Source organism: Vicugna pacos, chromosome 3 (genome assembly GCF_048564905.1).
Source record: "Vicugna pacos chromosome 3, VicPac4, whole genome shotgun sequence".
In the NCBI taxonomy this organism is placed as follows: domain Eukaryota; kingdom Metazoa; phylum Chordata; class Mammalia; order Artiodactyla; family Camelidae; genus Vicugna; species Vicugna pacos.
In genome coordinates this window covers 65,068,772-65,083,130 of record NC_132989.1, presented here as the reverse complement: position 1 = coordinate 65,083,130, position 14,359 = coordinate 65,068,772, and the positions used below count along the sequence as shown (strand labels likewise).

The following is a 14,359-nucleotide window of genomic DNA, read 5'->3' as shown; positions in this document are numbered from 1 at the left end:
CTTTCCGCCCCTCTGCCTGCTTTCCAAGCCTGGGCTTTTAGGAGTGGCTGAAGCTGCGGAGCGCTTCAGGAGACTGTGAATGAACCCTCCTCCTCTTCCTCCTCCTCCTCCTCGCTGAGTCTCCTCCTCGGTGCTGACGGTACAGTGATATAATGATGATGGGTGTCACAACCCGCATTTGAACTTGCAGGCGAGCTGCCCCGAGCCTTTCTGGGGAAGAACTCCAGGCGGGCGGGCGCAACAGCCGCGAACATTAGGTGCGGTGGACAGGCGCTGGGACCCGAATCTGCGGTCAGCCCCGCGTCCTCCAGCACCATCCCGCACCCTCCGCACCCTTCCCCAGACCGCCGCGCTTCCTATGTGACCCGCCCCGCCAACGCCGAACCCATTCGCGCAGCGCTGAGGTGAATTTTTCCCCCAAACTGCAATAAGCCGCCTTTCAAGGTAATCATGTTTCTTTTGTTCCCCCTTTAAAAAAAGAAAAGAAAAAGAAAAACTTACAGAAAAAAAAGCGAGTTTAGGGGGGAAAAAAGTACATTGTAATTGGTAGAAGGCTTTAATTAAGGCAAAAAATAACTAGCTCTGAGGAGAAGTTAAGAAAATATATGCACTTTAAAAATGTAGGTAACTTTCAGAAGGACGTTTGGAGAGAGAAATACAGAGGACCTTGGTGCTGAAAAAGATCCAGACAAAAGAAGACTGGGATGGGGTGGGGGTAGAAGGACAAATGGAACGGGGGAAGGGAGGGAAGGGAATGCACAGAACCCCTAGAAACGTCTCGGGGTCTTGAGCTGGAGAGGGAGGAGGGACGCGGGGCACCTTGGTTTTTTGTTGTTGTTAGCCTGCTCGAGGCAAAAGTTTGAATGGGGACTCCGGAGACTTGCCCACATACAAGTTTCCCGAGCCGCCTTGGTGCAGGCCACCTGGTTCCCGGCCCCTGGTGTGTGGTCAGTGCCCGGCGTTCCTGGAAAGCTGCTCCCGGGCAGCTCCTGACAGGGCGATCCCGGACCTGCGCGGACGTGACCCCTTCAGCCCTCAGGCGGTCGGGGAGGAGGTCCAGTCGGGGGAGGTACAGGGTCCCCGGGCCGCGTGTCTTTGGCGACTTAGGGGCTGTCAAGGCTCTCTCCTGTGCCCCTGGGTTCTTTTGTCCAGCGCGCGGTGCGCCGCAGCCGGCCGGTAGGGAGCAGGGGATGGGGGTGGGGTTGTTGGAGCGCCGCGGAGGTCTGCTAGGCGCCAGGGCGGGAAAAGCTTGCCCCGAACCAGCAGGGATGTGCAGGAATTTTCTCTCACCCTGAGGAGCGAAGTGGTTTTCGCTCCCGCCTCAACGAGCAAACCAGTTCTCAGAGTGCTCTTCAGACAAAGGTGGCGCGGGGACCCGAATCTGGGACCTCTAGGACCAGCCCTCTCTCCCGGACTACAGCAGTCTTCCTTTTCCTTCCATTTCCCCACCCCCTCCCGGCTCGCGGCCCTAGTTGAGCAACTTTACTGGCGGGTCGCGCGGCGGGGGAGAGCGAGTGCTGGCAGCACTGGGGGACGCCCTCGGCTGAAGCTCCCCACTGCCTTGCGGAGGCGTGGATGCCCCCGAGCGACATCCCTGGTGCGTGCGGGCTAGAGGGTATTAGAGTTGTCCCAGCTCACTCTGTGTCACTGGGCGTGGAGCGGTCAGTGTGTTAGGCAGCGAAGAGCGAGGTAGAATAATAGTGTCATATAGCTGAAACTACTTGCTCTCGGATCCAGCTGCGCCTCAGCAAGTCCTGCATGTCTCCGGGAGATGCTACGGGAGGGAAGAGAAATCTATGCGGCGCCTGGAGAGCTGCCCCGCGGTGTGCACACCCACAGGCGGAAGGACAGCCTCACTCTCTGTGTCCCGTTTCTCATCTTTGTCTCTCCTCTCTGTCTCCATCTTCTCTGCCTCCCTTTCCCTCTCTCAGCCTCTGCTCGGTTCCTTTCGCTCTTGAGTCCCCTCCCCCACGGCTGACAAATGAATGGCTAGTGTGAAATCCCTGCCTTCCTTGCCTTCCCTGTCCGCCGAGGCAGACAAGAAGGGAGGAGCGAGGGAGGCGGTGCGCTCCTTCGGATCTGCCCCCAGTTGGAGTGCTTTGAGCTTGCAGAACCCAGATGTCTAGGAATAGGGAGTTTTGTGGCGGGTGTGGGCGCCCCCTGATGGAGAAATCCAGCACAGGTGGAAGAAAACCATGCCCCCCCAACCAAAGGAGCTACTTTTACAATCGTGTATTCAAGGATGGAGGACCCTAGCTTACCCTTTACTTGTTTTCTGCTTCGGAATCTGCGGCGTAAATCTAGGCGTTTGGAGGACCCAAAAAGGAGACTTGTCTTTGCAAAGGGCAGAAGCGCTTTTTCCCAAGTCAGCCGGGATGTGCGAGGCACTCTGGGCCGAGTCTGCAGTTTGATGGTCTAACACACTTGCCCAGGGGAGGATCCAGGTTTCGGGCGGCGTTGGTGCTCAATCTTGGGCGTCACTTTAAGAAAGACCATACAGAGTGCCTTACTTTCGGAAATTTTACTAAGGCTCATGACTGCTGGAACCCAATGCTAGGGCCCCGCCCCAGAGTGTTGCCTAAAAAGGGCCCCCAGTGTAACGTTTAAATGTCCTCTATTTCACGACACTCCTCGAACGTGGAAATTTGGAAGGAGGGTGCCGGGAGGGAAAAAAAAAAAAAAGAAAAGAGAAGTGAAGGAAAGCGACAGTGGGGAGAAAGGAAAGAAGAAAGGAATAAAAATGGGTCACATGCACGCAAACAGCCGGGGGGCAGACCCGCTGGGTTCGTTTCAAGATTTTTGGACTGAATTTTGCGTCTCGTTTAAAGCCATTGTTTTAATCCTAAGAACGATAGCAAACGCTACTGAAGCGGCGTGCTGGGAGAGGAGGAAGGCGGGGGACCAGCCGCTTAGAGCGGCTGGGGCTGGAGAATTCTCTCTAGTCGCTCAGCCCGCGCGGAGGTTAAGAACCCTCCCGGGCGCTTCCCGCAGGGCCGGGGTTCACCAGCCGCCGCCACGTGGGCTGGGACTTAAGCTCCCGGCCCTAGACGGGTGTGACTCCTTGGGCTCGGAGACAGCGGCACTGCTGGCCCGGCAGTCGCTCAGCGCGGAGGCTGGCGGGGCGCCTCCTGGGTCCCCGCCCAGAGGCCAGTGGGGGCGTGGCTTTGCTGCTTTTCCCCGGGCCCCGGGCGGGGCAGGGAGAGAAAAGGAGCGGCCGCGCACCCCGCGTTTAGGCTGCGGGCGGCTGCAGGAGACCACTCGACTTCTATCTAGACGGCGCTAAACACTCTTATTAAAAGATCTTTTGAATGTTTTTTTCTTGCTTCTTGGGAGTGCTAGGAGGAGGTTTTGCCTTGCGACAGGAAAAAATTAAAGATTTACTCCAAGCAAACTTTTTCGGCAGAAATATGAGACGAGTTTATCCTGTGTTCCATATATTGACTTTTTAAATATGTTCATGTCGATTTAAAGATCATTTTTAGTCAATGACAGGATAATCACGTTCCAGACTGTCATAAAGAGTTCGCTTAGTATGGCAAACAATTGCCATTGAGAGGACTGATAGAATTCCATGAGTACAAACCTTAGGGGCTGTGGGTGTAACTCAGGTCTCTTTGCATCAGGAGCTGTAGCTCCGTCCCGGCCCACAGTGGGAGCTCAGCTCGTATTTATGAAATGACTGAGCGAGTGGCTTGGGGGAATGTCGCACAGAGTAGACGCTGCCACTTAGAACTGCATTGAGACTCTCTTACTTCACTTTATCTTGGAAGAACAATTTTAATGATCTAGTCCATCTCCAGTTCTGACATCTAATTGATTCACTTTCCCTTTCTTTTTGACTCCCTCTGAAAGCTGTGACCCAAATTCTTTTAAGCACTGCTTAGCAATTGTGCCAAGTCTATAGGGAAAATATTCATATAAAGACCTAAAATAGGATGTTGTGAGTTTAATATATAAATAGGAAGGCACCAATGGAAGCAACAACTAATTTTCTGAGATAAAAATCTGTTCCAGCTTGGGGACTATGTAACTTGCATTGTGAGAGCCTATCAAGCAGAAGTTCTCAGAGACTGACTTATAGTTCCGAGCTCTATGTAAAGAAAGGAAAATTTTTACAATTGTATGTGCCTGTCCCAACTAATACTGCCAAGGGTTCCATGGATTCCAAAGTGGTTAAGCAATTACTTCCTCCAGCAGGAAGTCCACAGTCCTTAATCTCCTTGTGGGTGGTGGGAAGAGGGATGAGAATCAGGACAGTCGTCAAAGATTTGTGGAAGAATTCAAAGTTTTGTTTTTTCTTACTAAGTAAAAAAAGAAATTTAAAGTTATCCCTAAATTGTATTTCCTGCTTTTAAAAATAAAGTTTGAAAAGAATCCCCTTAGATTAATAAGTTTACAGATGTAGGTTTCTTCTTTTTCTCTGTGATTACAAACTGGAAGGAAATACCTCTGATATCCTAAGATACCTATATCTGCACCCTTGCAAATTGTTTGGAAAGGACCTAAAAAGTTAATTTAAGGCTGAATATGATTAATGTTAAAGATAGAGTCGTTGCTCTTTCTTTCCTCACATTACTATGCTTAAGTACTTTGTGGTTAATAATTGCCAGTAGGTGAACATTAGAGACTTTAAGAGTCGAAAGAGCAACCAACACTGTCTCCCAACAGCTGTATAACCAAGTTTTCCTTTTTTCAGTGCAGTTTAAACATTTCTGTTGACTTTTTTCATGGGCAAACATTACTAGACACTGTATTTAAAATGGGGTATTGCCTTGTGACTGAACAGAACTACTCAAGACACATGATTCTTTTCAGGAAAAGAATGAATGACTGTAGTAGGCTAGTATTCCACCACCCACCTAGAGAAAGCAGTTAGGACTCACAAACACTCATTGTTGAGGGTTACTCGCCCTGGTATGAGAAAACATGCTGATTGCTGCATAGGTCTGTACTTTACCAGAAAACACAAGGCCCGCACTCTCTCTGATTTGGAATCAGAACAAGGAGAAGTAGGGCTAAATGTCTTGGCTAAGCTCCACTTTGATTAATGAACTTTTGCCAATTTCCTCCGGTAGCCTAGACATGGTTAACTACATATGTATACATTTATACGTTTATTATGTATATATTTTTGCAGGGTTTTTTGACTGCCAAGTTCTTCTCACTGAATGTGCCGGGGCAGTTCTATTTCAGTGGTCAGTGCAAAGCATCTTTCTTTATATAATGTGTTTGTTGGTCATGTTTCCTGAAACTTCCGAATAGATGTATCATCTTTAAAAGGGTTTAAGTGCAGGTCTGTGTTTAAATTTACATTTTTTCTGTATCTATAGACATCCTACCTCATTCTTCTAGGAATTTTAAGAGGTGTTTATGTCTATAAAATGACATTACATAATTTATAATAAACACATAATAGATAAGTTATCATCTTTCTATTGTTGAATTACCGAGTTGATGTTACCTGCAGTGCAGTGGAATGAGTGCTAGGCTTTGAATTGCTCGAGTTGCACTGATTAGCTGAGAAAACCAGGTTAAGACAAAACTTTTAGACATTTGGTGCCAAAATCTTTTAAATGGGTATGCAGTAATAAACATCAAAGGAGTGAATACCTGTGGAAGGGCTTTGATAAAGGAAAACTACACAAATAAATGGTGTTAAGCTATGTCCCTGGTGCTCATATTGATCTAATTCTATAATAATAACAGCATTACCCAAATCATGTATTTCCTGCTAAACGTATAACATGAGTTAGAGAGAGGCATACTGTTTTAAGAATCATCTAGTTTCACTGAACAGAAGACAGAGTCCAGAAATAGACTCAAATGAACATGGAAATTCAGTGGAAATGAAGACATGACTTGTGTATATGATAAATAGACTTCATTCTATTGAAAACAACAAGTCAAGTCCACTCAGAGTATTAGTCAATCTTTACCTGATTTCTTGTCCTAAAATAAAGTTAAGATAGCTGTAATAGGAAATATAGGGAGTTACATTTGAAAAATAACTAGAGCAAATTATGAGATTTTTAACATAATAAGTTAGGAGTAGGGAAACCTGTTTTAAGGAAAAGATAAAACCCGGAAGCCATAGTAGAAAAGACTTATAACCCTGACTAAATGACAATTAAATTATTTACACAAAAACAAATAACATATCTGGAAAATATCAGCAATGTGTGAGAGATAAAGTGCTAACAACTATTTTGATACACCAAGAACTTTTACAAAAAAAAAAAAGACCACAATCTATCAAAAAGAAAAATTGGCAAATGTTTTGTGCAGACAGATGGCAGAAAGAGAAATATAAATGTTTTAAAATCATATGAAAGGTTGGTTGGCCTCATTCATAATGAAAGAAATAGTAATTAAAACAATGATAAAATACTGCACCATCTTTTCATCAGTCAGAGCAGTAAAGATAAAAAAGTTTGATGAAAGTTTGGGTTGGCTTGGTTGTGGGGAAAGTGGATCTCTTCTATATGTGAACAGATTTATTTTCTTTAGAAAGTAATTTGGTAATAGCTATCAAAAAATTTTTAAATGTATATACCTTTTGACCTAGCAATTCCTCTTTAAGATATTGTCATATAGATATTGGTACAAATGTCATCCAAGAGAAATGGACAAGGATGCCCTTTGCAGCTTATTTCCAATAGGAAAACTTTGGAAACACTTTAAAGGCTAATCACAGGAACTGGTGAAATAAAAGATGCTACATTCACGTAGGGGGGATCTATGCAGTTGTTAAAAACAACACAGACAAACTATATTAGCTGAGCATTCTCTGAGATATACTGTACTTTAAGCTAAGAAAGTCGTGTACCAAACAGTGTATATAGAATGCATCTACTTACATACAAAATGGGCATATTCATTTATTCAACAAATATTTGCTGGGTGTCCGGGACATTGTAGATACAGCAGTGACCAAAACATCACAGACTGCCTTCCTGGAGCTCATATTATAGTGGGCAGAGAAAGACTATTCCCAATTATACATATACAATGTGCCATGATAAAACTAGAGCATGAGGAAGGGAATGGAGAGTGCCATGTGCTTTAGATCAAGGATGAAGGGGTTCACCAGGCAGAGAGCAGAGTAGTGTTAAGGAGCAATGACATGAGAAAGCTTAGCCATGTCCAGGTCCAGGAATCCAGTCGTAGGTAGGTGATAAATTCACATGGTGCCACTATTCCTGTGAAGTAAATTCATGACCCTTCATGTTTAAACCATGATATCTCATTCTGCATTTCAGAGATTCCTCTTTTGAGAAAGTACCCAGTAGCAAGGGACAAGGCTCTTTACATCCAGTTTGTGGATGAGGTATCCTAGACCTTTGATTGTCTAGGGTAACTAATTCGAAAACTCTAAGACATACCATTGTGTCTGCATCCTTAAGTCACCCTTTGCTCAGTGGAGCTTCCCCCAAATCAAGAGAGAATACTAAATATCTGTTTATTAGAAGCTTGGCTCTCTCTTTCTCAGAGGCAACCAATCTTGCATGACCCTTAATCCCCTCTGCAGACATTTCTCATGGGTAGACATTTCTCAAGGTCCTGTTGACCTTGTCTCTTGTGTCTCCTAGGCAATTAAACAGCCTGAGTCAGCTGTGACTTGATTATTCAATGGCCTTTTCCTCTTCTCATTGACTTCACTGGAACAGAAGACTAAATATAGGCACTAGCTCTCATATGGCCCAGGTCTTTCTATGCAGACAGACTTGTTATCACTAACAGATAATGCTTACAAGACAGCCACAGAAGAGCAGAAGAATAGAAATAGGGATCAGAGTGGTGCTTAAAATAGAAAGAAATTTCAGAAAGTTTCTTATTTTGTAAACTCAGAGAAGGCAAATAGTGTGTGTAACAACCATGAACATGGGCATAGACTTATGAAAATTAGAGAAATAGAATGAATGCCCATGGACTCTAAAGGAAGAAGCAATGAAAATGTAGGTCTGAAGCCAGAACTTTGGGCATTTGAGTTGAAAACTCCAGTGACTTCAGGAAACAGACATGGAGTGGAAGTGGACAAGAGGCCAAGTGGGGCCAGTGATAACCTTGAGTGCACAGAGCTAAGGCCAAAGGCTGATGCTTGCTTAGTACTGATGATTGACCAGCTAGAATATGAACCTAGAGCTGTTAGATCTGATTTTCCAAAAGAAGTCAGAGATCTAAGACTTAGTGTGAAGACTCAAATTTTAAATGTTGGCAATTTATTTAAACATATTCATGCAAATATATTTAAAACATGGCTGATCTTTCCCTTATACTTTTAATGCACTGGCTTCCTTCCTTAACCTTGTTAGGGGCGGCCTTACTTGGGAAAGTGATGAGTATATTTGCTTTACAGATGAAGGACTGTTTTCCCTCTTCCCTCAAAAAAAAAAAAAGACACTTTTATAAGGATGAAGTATGGCACAAAGAGTTAGACTTTTGACTATCTGTCTTGGATTCGAAATTAGGATGCAGGAGACCCATTTCTGGTCAGGGTTACACCTCCTCTGATACTGTTACTGACACTGGATATTGATAAACATCTGATACAATTGAGTCACAGTAAATATCAAATGTATTTCAGGTGTTAATTAGCATACTCGCCCATATTTTAAAAGACTGTTGACATTTGTCTTCAGAGTGTGTTTCTGAATAGAAAATGGAAGCATTGGTCATGCATTTTGTACACAAACCTCCCTCAAGGGTCTAGTCTGAAGCTGGCACTGTGGAAATATTGTGGGAATTAGTAACTTGAATACGATACTGGCTCTGCCTTCCAGAAGCTGACTGTTTCACGTAGGAGATAAAACATATTTCTAAGTAGTGATTCAAAGCACATAGCATTAAGTTATGGGACAATTTACTGTAAGCATAAAGTTGTACACAGCTATAATGGCAACCCCAGTTATAATTTTCAAATCCAAGAGCTTTAAATACTTTTCTTTTTACTATTAGTGATATGACACCAGGAAGAAAACACTAATAGAAAGCTTGAATTAGAAATTGTAATAATAAAAATTGAGTACTGAATATACTGTGTATCACTGAGCTATTTTATCAGTTCTCACAATCACACCAATAAAGTACTGCTTCTCACTATTAAGTAGCTACTGGAAATGAGAGAGTTAGTAACTTACTCAAAATCACAGAGTATAAGCAGAAGATTCAGAACTTGAATTCAGGGCTATTTGACAGTGGAGCTCAGACTTTTAACATTATGCTTACAAAAGTTTCCTGAAAAAAAGGAAAAAAATAGGAACTGTTTTTCTTGAAAGACAATAGGACATTATTATTAATAAGCATAATTAAAGAAAGCTTTCTTATTTGGATTCAGTTAGTACTTGTGGAATGCACTGTCTTTAATAGCATTGTATGATACAATCTAAAATTTCATTTTGTTGGAAACTTGAGGGTATGTGAAATTGATATTTTAATTTTTTCCTGAAATATTGTAATAGTATTGAGATATAGATAAATAATTCCTGCTTGTTGTGGTATCTTCTTAAAAAATTCAGAAACGTAGAGACCTAATTTCCCAGTTAGTGTTTAACAACATCCATTAGCATATCTCAGTAATTATATGATAGATAATAAACTTAATTATCAAGGTTAATTTAGGATTATCAGCCATATACTCTTCACTATGAGTTGTCAAATGGCCTATTGATGGAAAATGTGAGAAATATAATGCATTAGGTTAAAAAACAGTCTTCAGGAAATAGCTAGAATTTTATAATTTTGATATAGAAAAGTTCTAACGTTTATTTCAAGAAATATAAAATAAGCAAATGGAGAAGAATATCAAAGAAAAATAAATAGCTGCCATAAATTATGATGTTGAGTTTGAGCCCAAATTGGACTTGGATTCTTACAGCATTTACTTCTTTTTAATCTACGTTTTCTAAATAATATGGAATTTAGATATTTTCTAAAGAAGTTATTTAGGGCACCAACTCAAATATGTGTCAGTATGCCTTCAGTTACAAATAACAAAAAGCCCTTATTTTATTGGGTTTAAACAATAAAGGAATTTATTATCTCACATAAAAAAGTTCTAAGGTGTGGCTGGCTGTAGGTCTAATACCTGAGCACTCAGCCCTGTCTTTCCTGATTCTGTCTCAACTTCATCCCAGAGGCTATTTTATATATTCATGGATACAAGATGGATACAGCAGTTTCACAAGATACAGCCTATCTTGACAATGTCCGGTGAAGAAAAGCAACCATCTCTTTCTTTTTTCTCTTCTTGAAATGAATATATCTTTCCTAGGAGCAACTCTGTGCCCTGCAATATCCTCTCACATCTCATTGGCCAAAATTGCATCACATACTCATTTCAAAACCACTAGCAAAAGAAATGAGACCAGTGTAATTGACTTAGAATAATCAGGATCATCCCCTCAGGTTGAGGTTTGACTCAAGTTCCTCTAAAGGATTGACTGCGTGAAGGAGGGTATTCTAGTATGGATTCAGGGTTTTGTTAGAAAGGAGAAAGAGAAATGGCTACTGGGTAGCCAGCCAATGATGGCGTTATAGAACCGTTCGAAATGTAACTGAGAAGGGAACAACTGTGGAGATCAAACAGTCTTCTGCAGTTCTTCTGAGTCTGGCTCTTTGATTTCTAGATGCTCCCTAGCAATGGTACTTATTCTCCTCATAATGATAGCTTCATAGAAATTTGAGCTGGAAGGGACCATTCTGAGACCCAGATTTGTCAAATGTCTTCCCCAAAGTCCCACAATAAATTAATAGCAAAGCCAGGGCAGGGTTTCTTGATGCTCAGTACAGGGTGTTTTCTTTCATTCTTTACCCTTCAGACTGTTGGAACTGCTTTAAAACTCATGGCAAGCACTGGCCTTTTCTGTAATTAACAGCTCCTTATAATACATTTATTTTGTTTGTTCAGTCTCCTAGAAACGAAATTGAGTCTGCTTTAAAAAGCCTGCTGAGGTCCTTGTTCTTTTCTGGTACCATGAGCATAAACCACCAAAGGGTTTCCTCCTACCTCACGTTTGATGTGAATCCCTTTTTTTCAACATCTCTCCCTATTGCTTCCCCATCTTCTCTTGCTCCATCTATGACCAACTTCCTGTTTCTAAATAGACTTTGTGGTTGCCTCTCCCTCCTTGGGCCCGCTCCTAGCCGCTAGTTACTTAGGCTGTGGTCTGTATTGTTCTTCCAACAGCCTACCCCGTTGTGGTTGCCCCACACGTCCACATTGTTCTGTGTCCCCAGACTGGGTTCTGGAATTATTTTGGTAACTACCACATTGGGTGAGAGTCAAACTAATAATTAAAGTGTTGGGACAACTTCTCCTATTGCAAGGTTCCTCCTGTTTTTACAATCCAAGAGGAGCTGCTTCTTGTACTTGTATTATATATAGTGCAGAAACAGCATGTGATTTAGGGCCTCCCACAAACCTGAATGCTTATGATTCACTTTGTATTTTTCTTCGTTTCTAGGACAAGATGTTGATAACTATAAAGAGCATCTTATGGATGTGCTCTACCTTAATAGCTGCCCATGCACTACATAAAGGTGAGTGTGGTAACAGTTTCTTTAAGACTCATTGAAATAAAAATTGGAGTACTGGGGCATGGAATGCAAATATGAAATCATCAAAATAAAGGATTAATTTTTGATCTATTTGTTGCTTAACACTTTTAGCTAAAATATTATTAGGCTAAACACAATGGTTTTAAATAAATCAATCATAACAAAATAATGAACAGTATGTAAAGAAACAAATGGGCTTTCAGTTACTTCCCAGATTACCTTCAGACTGTGCAAAAAAGCTCACATACGGCATTGGGCATCTTTTTAAGTTCTACCTTCTTCAATACCACTCAAAAGTTTTCCTATTAAAAAAAAAAAAGACTAACAGTAAGGAGGGAAGAATTTGAAAAACGTCAAGAAGATGGAGAGAAGGCTGATAGCCAAGCTTTTGCCCCAACCTCCATCTCTCCCTTTCTCTCAGTAACTGGACAAGTACACATGCACTGTCTTTCTTAGCTTTAAATTATATATCTACCTAATGAGGGTTCTGTGATTCCAAAATGATGAACTCTGGTCCATGAAGAAAGATTCTGTGCTGAATCTCAGTGATCTGCCCCTGTCTAGGTGACTCTCCAGACACAGTTTCCACTTCTTTCTCACACTCTGTGCTTCAGAGTATCTGAAATCATTTACAGGTCCATTCATAGACCTGTGGATTGTCTGTTTTTTTCAGGCACAATTCCTTCTGCTTCTGCAGTTCCTTCTCTCATTCTCTGTAGTTCTACTTTAGTTCATTCTTCAAGTCTCAGAGTATCACTCCATCTATTGGTTCATCCATCCTTCCACCCATCTGTGCATAAATCCATCCACTGACAATATTGTTTGAATACATTCTATGTGCTACATGTTAGTCTAGGTCTCCAGGGTTAAATCAGTAAGTGAGCCATACATTGTATTGGATTTCATTAATCTTAATCTCCTTAGTTACATGAGACAGGCAATAAACAAGTAAACAAACAACCCAAGTACTTTTGAATTGATGAAAAGAAAGCAGAGTGACATTATAGGGAATGGCATGGGGTGGCGGGGAGGTGGTCGACAGGCCACCTTTGGTAATACTTTGAGAAGGTAATACTTAAATTGATCTGGTAATGATGAGGAGGAGCCAGCCAGCTGAGATCTGACCCAAGTTAGGAAGAAATGCAGTGTGTCTGAGCAGCAGAAAGGTCACTGGAGTTGAAGAGCAGTGGTCAAAAAGAAAGTAGGAAAAAAAAAAAGTAGGAGATATGGACAGAGAGATAGGCAGAGATCAGTTCATGTAAGTAGTAATAGGATCTAACACTTGGAAAAAGGCTTCCTATGAGCCAGGAGCAGTTTGAAGTGCTTAACATTAGCTTGTGGAAACATTCATTACCCGTGTGTCATCTGGAGACAACTGAGGTACCGAGAACCTAAGAGACTTGCTCAAAGTCACTCAACCAGTGAGTAGCAGAACTGGGACCAAGGTTGTCCCAGGAGTTTGTGAGCTTTACCACTGTGTTACATTTCTGATCCATATAGGGCACTGCTGTCTTTAGAAAAGACAGAACTTTATTCCCAGTGCAATAAGAAGCACTGGAGAAAGGGCTGAAAGTTTTCACAGGTGCAAGACATGAGTTGGTGAATGTTTTGAAAAATTCTGTGTTTGCTGCTGTGTGCAGATTTGATGGTAGGGGAGCAAGAGTGGCAGCAGGGACATCATTTAGGAGGTTAATGTGTTAGCCTGTGCATGAAATGGGGAGCTTGTATCAGGTGGTGGCAGTGGAGCTGGAGAGGAAGTGAATTGGCTATGTGGAGATGGAGGATTTAGACCAACTAATGGGTTGGATGTGGTGTGGTGAGGGCAAGAGAGGGAATCAGGGATGAGCTGACTTCTGAGATGGCAGCTTTCCCCACCTCTCATCCCCCTTTCCAGTCTTTCTCTATGTTTCCATTGTCCCCTGTGCTGTTACAGCTATTACAGCCCATACCACTTGTTTGTGATATGTTATTCCTTGTTTTCCTTCCCGAGTAGACTGTAGCTTTGAGAGAGCTGTTCTTCATTTTCTAGCAGAGTTCCTGACACACTTCTAGCACTTAGTCATTGTATGTATTGAGTAAATAAGTGAATGAATAAATAAACAATGTGTGAATACCACAATGAATGACCTAGGTGGCCATTAGACTCTAGGCTCCAGCAATGCAACAACCCAGGAGCTGTCTTCTTCAGCATTTTCAGAAAGTAAAGATGAAGGTTATGGAGAGGAAAGAACACCAGCATCCAGTGAAGAAGGAAGACATAAGAAAGAGATAAAGAAAAGGAGTTGGTTTGGATGGGTAGTAATAGAAAGTAATTACAGAGAAAGGAAAGGGAGGACCTTGAGGAACAGGACAACTATCCCTCTGCTGAAAACAAAGAAAAGATTCATACAAACAATGGGGAGACAAAGCAAACACTTATGGTATACCTCCTTGACAATATTTAAAAGAGTGACAATAGCTAACAATATTGAGTCGTTTCTACATATTAGGCCTTGTTCTCAGTATTTTACTTCATAACTTTTTTAAAATTTTAATTCTCCATGAGTTAAATGAGACGGGTGCTTTTATTCTCATTCTCCCTGTGAGGAGACTGCGATACCAAGAGGTTTGGAGACATAGCTAATGTAGAAGATGAAATGGCAATTTCGTGATGGAGCCTGGAGTCAAATCCAGGCCGTCCAGCTCCACAGTCCATGTTCTTAACCACCGTGTTGTACTTTACCCCCAAGCATCAAGTTCTTCGTAGATCTGTGATCACTATTAAGAGATGTCCTTAGTTTGGGGCTCATTTCAGATGAATTGT

General features: G+C 42.2%; 1 protein-coding gene across 3 annotated transcripts in view; it reads left to right on the top strand.

The window, feature by feature from the left end:
• Window positions 1-14,359, top strand: part of VCAN (versican) — a 106,588-nt gene that overhangs the window by 1,721 nt on the left and 90,508 nt on the right. Inside the window, exons 1-2 of one of the 3 annotated variants that reach the window (XM_006197630.3) lie at window positions 15-444; window positions 11,463-11,538. In XM_006197630.3, coding sequence (XP_006197692.2) covers window positions 11,469-11,538 — 70 coding nt within the window. In that variant the 5' untranslated portion in view covers window positions 15-444; window positions 11,463-11,468. Of the gene's footprint in view, window positions 1-14; window positions 445-11,462; window positions 11,539-14,359 lie in introns of those variants that run through there. The other 2 variants (XM_006197631.4, XM_072958432.1) reach the window with 2 other exon arrangements.